Here is a 9,948-nt window from a genome sequence, read left to right as displayed (position 1 = left end):
GGTGCCCCGGCGTCGTCGGGCCCTCGTAGGCGCCCCCCCTCGTCTTCAGGGGCCGCCTCGCCGTCCTCGTCCCCGAGGGAGCCGCCCCTTTGCTCCTCGCCTCGCCGCGGCCGGGCTGCAAGGTAAGGTTAGTTTCCCCCACCCGGAGCGTGTGTATGCTGGACGGTTCCTGGTTCGGCGTCGATTAGTGATTGGAGGTTAGACCGCGTGCCAATTTGACTGTGCGACCGCTTCCAGTCTGTTCCTACCAGTTGAAATGCTTAATTGCTAGTACAAAGTATAGTAGGCTATGGTCAAGGTGAATTGTAATATTCTGATCAACCTGGGTGATCTGGAACAAGGCTCTATAGCATAGTGTCTGCAAGCAAATGGTGCGCAAGGTGAATGATGAAATGCTGGGCAAGCCATTTAGGCCAGTGGTTGATCCAGGTGGACTCTATTCACTGATGTTATTGTTGAGTGCTGACTGACCTATGGAATGCTGTTTTATGTCTGTCTGTGCAGTGCTGTCTGGGAGGGTGTCAGGGATGTCGTCGTCTTCGTCGACCGTGGTCTATGAGGGGTGGATGGTCCGGCGTGGCCGCCGCAAGATCGGCCGCTCCTTTATCCACATGCGCTACTTTGTGCTGGAGACCCGGCTTCTCTCGTATTTCAAGCGCAAGCCTCAGCACAAGATGCCCAAGCTCCCCATCAAGTCCCTCCACATCGATGGCAACTGCAGGGTCGAGGACAGGGGCCTCAAGATGCACCATGGCCATGTATGCATCTCCTCTGTCACATGCTTGCAGTTCCTTCCTCTCAGTATGATCTTTGGCGTTGCACACTGATTATTTCCCTTGATCAATTATTATACTGCAGATGCTTTATGTCTTAAGTGTCTACAACAAAAGGGAGAAGCACCATCGCATCACGGTACCAAAGCCATCCATTCTATTCCTTATTCCTCTCATCATACACTTAACCATAATAATCAGCTTGTTTTGTTATTGCACATCCATTTAAGCTATCAACCTACTGTTATTGCAATTGCTGTTGAAATGCCACTAGACTATTACTACTTTATTTGCCGCTGCTGTATGATTTATTCATTTAGAGGAACTTCTTCTATTGGCAAGAAAAAGAAACATGCCCTGCAAGTCTGCTGAGTTTTCCAAATGTGAATCCTTAATAATCCTACAATTCATGTCCTTGATGTTAAGTTGACGCTACCTTTCTGTAACTTATACCAGATGGCGGCATTCAATATCCAGGAGGCTCTAATCTGGAAGGAGAAAATTGAGATGGTCATCGATCAGGTTTAACATTTGCAGATCCTAAATCTCGCATATAAATGGTTATAGTAACCGCCCGAGGTTCTTTGTTGCTCAAGGCATCACCAATTAAAAATATGCAAACATACACAATATTGGCACCCCTATTACTGCTTATGAAATTAATCAGGAGTCTATGACAAAGGCCACTTCTCCCTCCGATCCATATTATTTGTCGCTGATTTAGTACAAAGACAATTACTATGGATTGGAGGAGTACTTATTTTTCCTTCACAGCTTGAGAATAATCTATTTCATTGCATACGCACAAATGCACCTAAATTGATTCTTCTAATCTAAACTGATGCAGCAACAAGGTGTAGTGTCGCCCGATGGTAATACAGCCTTTAGCTCATCGCAGCAAAATGCTGGTGTAGAAAATGGAAGGAAATCTTCTTCCTCTGATCGTGACAGTCAGTAAGTGGCAGATAACTGCGTTTCATTTTCCAGTTACGCCTTCTGTTTGCACTCTACGTGTGTTGTACACTTCGTCCATTTAGTTCCTTTACACTAGTTTTTCTGTGCACTTCTATGTATACTTTCTGTTGTTATAATATAACTAGCTTTCTCCTGAGAACTCATGTGTTGATATTCTTATACAAACTTGCCAGCGTTTTCTTCTTACTAATTTTAAAATGCTATGGATGTGTCACTTGTCTTCCTGTCAGTTGACAACTACTCCCTCTGTAAACTAATATAAGACTTTTTAGATCACTACTATCCCTCTGTAAACTAATACAGGACTTTTTAGATCACTACTATCCCTCTGTAAACTAATATAAGACTTTTTAGATCACTACTATCCCTCTGTAAACTAATATAAGACTTTTTAGGTCACTAAGGGAGGAGTATTCTAGCCAGCACATGATTCACTGTGATAATTTTCTTCGTTGTTAATAGTTTTTGTTAGTGGTTGAGGAATTTGATTCTGTACTTCCGTGGTATATTTACATGATATCTGTTCTGAAATCCTATTGCATGTTCTACCTTGTCAACATTTTACATGGTCGTAGTTATTTACTACATCTGTTCCAAACTATAAGGTTTATTTGACTGCCCAAATTCATGCTTTTGATCAACAACTAGTCCAGTAATATGTAGTTTATCCTCCACAAAATGGACACCATTATATTTATATTCAAAAGCACTTTCATATGATAGTGATTTTATAACCATCGACTAAATATTGTATGAGATAGTTATGGTCAAGGTATGAATTTGGACAGTCAAAATACACCTTATATTTGGAACGGAGGGACCATTTGGTTATTTCTGTAACTTATGACACTATGAACCTAGGATTTAATCAAGTCTGAAGAAAGAAGGGAACATGATTTGGAACCGTTTTAAATGCCTTAATAATTTGCTTATAAAATATTCACGATAAACCCTTTGTAGCCCTGTTCTAAAAAAATCTGAACTCTTCAAGTTTGTATAACTGATACACCTCATGCATGTCTGGTGATTCTTCTGAGTAACTTTGTTTACATTTGTTCGATCGTAACATGGTAGAATATTGTTTGTTGTAAAATGACGGTTCCCTTAATTTCTTTTATCAGGTATAGTCATGAAGAGGAAGAAGAGGAGGAGGACAATCACCGATCATTGATGCGAAGAACAACAATTGGGAATGGTCAGTGACATGGTCTGTTTGTTAATTGTTCCGTCCATATATGTTTTTCGTTCCAGTACTTAAAGGATTGCTATATTCTTGGCATTTGTAGGTCCTCCGGAATCATTGCATGATTGGACTCGTGGAAACGATACAGGAATATCTGATCAGGGAAGCCCTGCCCAAGTTTTCTCTAGAGGACACTGGCGCCTTGTCAGATGCCAGAATGGCAAGAACTTTCTTTGTCCCTTGCTTTGGTTCTCTGTTGTAACCAGGCTGCTTGTTTGATGGGGTGTTAAATTTGAACTTTACTTCAGGTCTCCGCATTTTTGAGGAGCTCCAGGATGTTGATTACCTTGTAAGTTGGTGGTTGTGGGCATGAACTGGTAGTTTGAATATTTTGGCCTTGACCATTCGTGCTTGATGCTTGTGTACCTTTCATAGGCAAGGAGCTGTAGCAGAGCAATGAAGGCTGTTGGAGTTGTTGAGGCTTCGTGTGAGGCTATATTTCAGCTTGTGATGAGCATGGACACCACCCGCTTTGAGTACATTTTCTGTTGTTTTGATAAATCAACTCATCAATTATGTGTTCCTTTTTCCTTACAAAAATTTTCTTACTGTTTTTCTCTTGTTATTTAAGGTGGGACTGCAGTTTCCAGTATGGCAGTCTAGTGGAGGAGGTCGATGGCCACACAGCAATACTGTACCATAGGCTACAACTGGATTGGTTTTCAGCGTATGTTTTATCTTCTGTTAGAACCTTCCTTCTTTCTGTGCTGCATAAGTGTGAACCCATTGGAAAGATGGAAGCCACAAGATATCTTTCTATGATTTACAAACAAAGATGTCATTATCGTATATTCTTAACATATGCCTACTTACTTTGTTCTGCAGATGATACTTGTAACTCTTATTTAGGCTAATTATGTCAATTTATTGGTCTAAATTAATTGAAATGTAGCCCAGTGGAACACAGACTAATACAACTTAACATTTTCTGATATTGTGCCTTGAAGATACAGAGTAACTATTATTTTTTTCATCATTAAACCAGATATCTCAGTTTGATGAATTCCAGCCATTTATTTAATTACTGAAGTCACGTCTTTGATGAACATCTTAACAGATTTACTTGGCCTCGTGATCTTTGTTATGTACGATATTGGCGGCGTAATGACGATGGAAGTTATGGTTGGTATTCTTGTAGTTCTACACATCTCATCATGTGTACATGCACTGGACACATGTAAACCTTTTCTCATGAGTCCTATTGATGATCGCATCTTGTAATTTTTGTTTGCAGTTGTGCTATTTCAATCAAGAGAGCACCCAAACTGTGGTCCACAACCAGGATTTGTTAGGGCACACATTGAGAGTAATGAACCGACTCTGATGAATTCAATACATCATTTGCATGTATGTTGATTTACTGTAGGTATCAAATTTCTGATGTGTAACATTTTCTTTTTAATTTTAATTTAGGTGGTGGTTTCAACATTTCTCCACTGAAATCCCGTAATGGGAGAGTCCGAACACAAGTACAGCATCTTATGCAGATTGATTTGAAGGGTTGGGGGGTTGGCTACTTACCTTCATTTCAACAACATAGCCTCCTTCATATGTTGAACAGCGTTGCCGGTACAATTTTTTGTGTTTGGAATAACCTTCTGGACAACATTTCTAATATATTCCTATTAGTTTTCTGTGCCTTAATTCCTAAGCAGTAGTGCAGTCTCCAAATAAATCTGAGTGTCATTTGATTGGAACTAGTAAATGCGCACGTGCAACGCACGTTAATATTTAGGCAATATATTAATTCCACGCGGATAGTAGGTATGCTATTTGTGTGTTAATTCTGTGATTAGTGCAATATTTGGTATGATATTAATTGCACGTTAAACACGTTTAACGCTCGCCATTGGAGCAGTCTAGGTCGTTGGATTAACTTAGTTCGATGGTCGAGATCTGTTGGATCTGCCCCTTTGGGTCTTTTTATATTGGTATAGATGGTATTATTATTTTAGACTGCTAGTGCTGTCCAGACTTTTGGGTAATTCATTTTAATTGACTTGGAGTTGAGCGAGCCGTCTCTCTCACAATTGTCAGATTATAAAGAACACTTGAATTTTGATCCTGCCTAAATGACGCCATGCATTCCTCCCTGCGTTAATTCCTTGATGCTGTGTATGCACGTCATCATGTTAAGCATATTTTTGCACAAGGAATTGACATTTTTATAGTATAGGACTAGTTCTTGGAGAAGCAGTACTAAATTTTACGCTACAGCCAAATATTGAATATTTGTTCTAGGGTACAATTTTTTGTCATCCTGTGCTAGATAGAAGTTGGACTGTCATCTTCTCATCCATGATAACAATCTTTCACACATGCGACATCTTAGTTTACTCTATAATAATGGCCAAATGTTCAGTTCCTATTCAATGTATCTTTACTCCTATAAAGATGCAATTGGTAGTGGTGGTCCATTCACCTTTTGTTTACACCACATATGTTTGCGATGAGAGCGGATATGAATATTTTTGATATTGCATGGGTGGTACAATTAAAGATCTTAAACATGTAGAATAGTTTTTAAAACTTTAGTAATGCACAGGCATTGTGCGTGCCAGTGTGGGTATGGGCATTGTGCTAGTATGGATATACCACTGCTTGTCCTGTGCTAGACTGAAGTTAGATTTCTGTGATGTTTTCTTGCATAACAATGTTTTTTTTACATAGGGGACATTTTAATGTATTCCATGAAAAATGGTAAAGTTAGATGACAGCAAAATGCAAATAACTTTGGTTTCTTTAGAGTTTACAGTAATCTAGATTAGTTAATCTTTGGTTAAAAGAACTGGGAGCACACGTGCCTTGGTCCACACTATTACTTTCCTCATAATACCCTTGTATGGATGGCTATATTTAACTTATACTCCCTGCTACTTAAGTGAGTGCAAGGTGTCAATAAAATCTCTTCTGTCCTGGGTGAATGAAGTGGCGATGTTTGCGATAAATCATGTTAAGTCTATTTCTACCTTAGGTCTTACCAGGTCATCACTGTAGGATTCTTACAGCTTACGTAGCCTTCTCATTCTGCATCATGTGGTAGACTAACATTCGCCGGCCACGGCATCTGTGGCCTTTTCTTTATCTCGAGAACCAATAATTAAGCCTACTCCCTCTGTTCACCAATATAGGACGTTTTAGACTGACCATGCAAGTCTCTAAAACGTCTTATATTAATGAACAGAGGAAGTACTATTTATGCTTGCTAGATATTTGCAATAAGAAACTTGTGCTGTATGATTAACTCGAATTGTTGTCTAACCTTGGAACCATTTAGCATATAAGATGTACCTTGGTATATATTTTTTGAAGAGATTTTTGTATATATTTTATTGTCTCAGGTGCTACTTTGGGTACCCCCTTTCATTTGTTTTTACACAGATGTCCAACATGAATTATGATATTCTGGGTAGTTGATATATGCTTTACATTTTGCCTCCTTTTTACTGCTGCCAGGGCTCAGGGAATGGTTTTCACAAAGTGATGAAAGTCAAATACTTCCTAGGATTCCTGTTATGGACAATATGGCCCTATCGGTTTCTTCTAAGAAAGGCACAAAAACACAGGATAATACTGTGCAAACCAGCCTTCCGGCGGATGAAAGTAGACATTCAACGGTTGAGGAGGAGTCTGACGAAGATGAAGAATTCCAGTTACCTGAATCTGAGCTAGAGGTTAATGACTTGCTTATAATTTTTCTGGTTCCTCTCTCCTTGCAATATTAAAATAATCTTTTATTTTTTATGCAGCCATCAACTCGTGAGCTCGATGCAGATGGTAAACTACTAGGTATACTGTAATTCCATCTGCCGTGTGGTTATGTATACAACAGGACTAGTTTGCATATAACATGTTTTTTATTACAGGGTTGGATGAGGAAGATTCAGGTGAGATTGATTTTTCTGGATTTTCTGGAAATTTACGCCGGGATGACCGTGATAACAGTCGTGATTGTTGGAGAATATCTGATGGAAATAACTTCAGAGTGCGAAGCAAGAACTTCATATATGATAAAAGCAAGGTTCTGATCTTTCGCAGCAGTAGACTGCACTCATCATCTTGCTAGGAGTGTTCCATAATCATTAATCATTTTGGCTGTTTTCTAGACTCTGTTCGTTATGAATATTTACTATTTGTTTATAGGTTCCTGCTGGAAAGCCTCTTATGGAGCTTGTTGCTGTTGACTGGTTTAAAGACGTGAAACGAATGGATCATGTTGCTAAAAGAAAAGGATGCGCTGTTCAAGTGAGTTCATATTTCATGCTTGATATTATTGATCAGCCTGCAGTAAAGAAAGTAAATAACCATACGGTTGTGAAACTGGACTGTTGATGTGATTAGCATGTCAAGGACAAAACATTGCAGTCTTTGATGGTTATATTGTGCATATTGTGTGCCAGGGTTGTACACGGGAGTCATTTTTAACACCAGGATTTCTTTTTTCATCCTTTTCTATTCGGTGGCAAACACTCTATTGTGGTTGCTTCTTTGGATGAAGATACCAGCTTTGCATGTTGTCGAAAAAGGTTAAAAAATAAGAACACCAAGTCAAAGAGCCATACTTTATTCATTACTATAACACTGTACAAATGTATACCTTTCGTATGTATATGGTAAAGATTTTCTGTTGCAGACTCTTCGTTTTGTTGATGTCTTATGTTGTCTAACCATGAATATGTTTAATGAGGTGAAGCATGTCACCAGTCACCTGCTAGTTGATCCTTTTCTTCTTTATAACCTTTTTGCTTCTGTTGTAGGTTGCTGCCGAGAAGGGTCTTTTTTCATTGGCAATAAATCTACAAGTAAGAATTCCTATAAAATTACCCCCTCCCTTTTCACTATAACTGTTCACACCCTCAGTAGTCTGTTTCAGAATACCTGTGTATTCAGGGAACCAAGGGTTCGGCTTATTGCATATATTCTTGCCTAAATGCTGTCAGATGGATTAAGTTTGATATAGTATGCCATATAATAGAGGTATGCATGGTCATTTCTTATTAGGGCTTCTTTGGTTCGCATGATTCTGAAAATGCAGGAATAGCAAAAACATATATTACAAAATCATGTCATCTCGAATCCTATAGGATCAAATGCCAGAGGAATTTCACCAGAGTTTATTTTAGTACGCCATGGGAAAAAAACATAAATATCTTTCCAATAAGTTGGACTCAGTAGATCATGGACCTTAAAGGGAGTGGCACCACATCTCCTTGCTCCTGGCACTGCCACTGATGTCTTGTACCATCATTGTTTGTCCTTACCGTGACCCAGCAACTGTAGATGATACTGCATACCAATTTGCTGCGTACTGTTGCATTTCGCATATAGTCTGTTGCTGATTAAGGTTGCTATTGCAGGTTCCTGGCACAACGAACTATAGTATGGTTTTCTACTTTGTATCAAAGAAACTGATACCGAACTCCTTGTTGCAACGTTTTGTTGATGGCGATGATGAATTCCGCAATAGTAGGTTCAAGCTGATCCCATCTGTACCGAAGGTATGGGTCTCGCCATCCTTAACGCTCTATGAGGTTTGATGCGAAACATAAATAAGAAACGCTCTATTTGGTAGAAGAGTTAGTAGAACAGAGGGGAGGGTAAGATGTGTCTTGATCCCTTGCTGGTGTGGTGGGTTATAGTCCGTGTGTCTAACTACACATCTTGCATTTCAGGGCTCATGGATTGTCCGCCAAAGTGTTGGCAGCACACCGTGTCTCCTGGGCAAAGCAGTTGACATCACCTATATCCGTGGTGCAAATTATTTGGAAGTAAGATTGCAGTGTATCTTTTATTTCTCCCTTAGGGTGGAAAGAGCTGGATCATGATCTGGCTAAATTGATTGGTGTCTTACGGTACAGTGTGATGATTGACCCGTGCAGATAGATGTGGACATAGGTTCGTCTACGGTGGCAAATGGAGTCTTGGGGCTTGTGTGTGGCGTGATCACGACGCTAGTTGTGGACATGGCTTTTCTTGTCCAGGTACATACATTTGCCATCTAAGAAATGCTCTCTCAATCACTTCGTTGATGCAGGATGTAACCGTTGGCTAAACTGACTATTGTTGGCAGGGCCACACATACGAGGAGCTCCCGGAACGACTGATCGGTGCCGTTCGGATGTCGCACATAGAACTATCATCTGCGGTTGTTCCTGTGCTTGAGGATTAACCAAATTACACTACTATTGCTCATTTGGTCCAAGTGATGCTTGCAACGTCGGCATCCATCTCCTCTATTTCAGTCTTGACAAGACACAGTAGGGTATACATATATACAGGCAGGGAACCAAGGGTTGGCGCTCGTGCCATGCCAACGACATACTGAACGCGGAGAAGCAATTAATTTTTATGTGTATGTAATTATGTATTGCACATCATAATTCGGTGATGTGATGGCAATCTCGTAGGTGTTAGAATTGTGTCAGCAAAGAAAAAAAGAAGATACCGAAATTAGGGCTAGGAGACTGGGCGAGGCCCAGGTGAGGGCCAGTTCAGCGCGAATAAAAAAGCCATGTGTTTGCTTTGTTTGGAACTTGTAGGAAAGGGGCTGAGATGACAGTTCCAAGTTCAAAGTTGAAACCACACAAGCCATTGTTCATGTACTAATATGTAACTTGAGACTGCAATATAAGATCGTGCCACTGATTTGCAGGATGCTTACGTGGTCTATTCCTTTGGAATGCGAATCAACCTATGTTGAGTTGGTTAGGTGGACAGTGGTATTCCCAACCCACCGGGCTCGCATTATTCCTGGATTTATTTCAGGATTTCCGGCGATGCGCTTTCAGTGGGAGGAGACGTTCCTGTCGACGACGAGGCGCTTACGGTGACTTCGTAAATCTCAAAATGATATGCCGGCTCAGTCTCTCGGAGGTGCTCATAGGGATAGGGTATGCGTGTGTGCGTTCATAGGGGTGAGTGTATGCGCGTGTATATGAGCGCTTGTGTCTGTACTGA

The 9,948-nt window shown here is 40.3% G+C and overlaps 1 protein-coding gene across 2 annotated transcripts; it reads left to right on the top strand.

Moving 5' to 3' along the window:
- On the top strand, positions 1-9,645 carry LOC125529926 (protein ENHANCED DISEASE RESISTANCE 2-like; the record flags this gene model as incomplete). Of its 2 annotated transcripts, none has more annotated exon segments than XM_048694357.1 (22): positions 1-122; positions 505-758; positions 859-912; positions 1,230-1,295; positions 1,621-1,727; positions 2,870-2,943; positions 3,035-3,151; positions 3,240-3,280; positions 3,367-3,467; positions 3,563-3,658; positions 4,049-4,113; positions 4,226-4,297; positions 4,405-4,560; positions 6,448-6,665; positions 6,741-6,780; positions 6,858-7,012; positions 7,135-7,236; positions 7,749-7,793; positions 8,349-8,489; positions 8,664-8,759; positions 8,871-8,972; positions 9,062-9,645. In XM_048694357.1, coding segments are annotated over 21 exon segments (2,178 nt in total). In that variant the 3' UTR covers positions 9,161-9,645.
- Between the last annotated feature and the right edge of the window lie 303 nt (positions 9,646-9,948).

The sequence above is a fragment of the Triticum urartu genome, unplaced genomic scaffold (genome assembly GCF_003073215.2).
Source record: "Triticum urartu cultivar G1812 unplaced genomic scaffold, Tu2.1 TuUngrouped_contig_5950, whole genome shotgun sequence".
NCBI lineage: Eukaryota > Viridiplantae > Streptophyta > Magnoliopsida > Poales > Poaceae > Triticum > Triticum urartu.
Note: the sequence above shows the minus strand (reverse complement) of the source record. Positions and strands in the feature narration are given on the sequence as shown.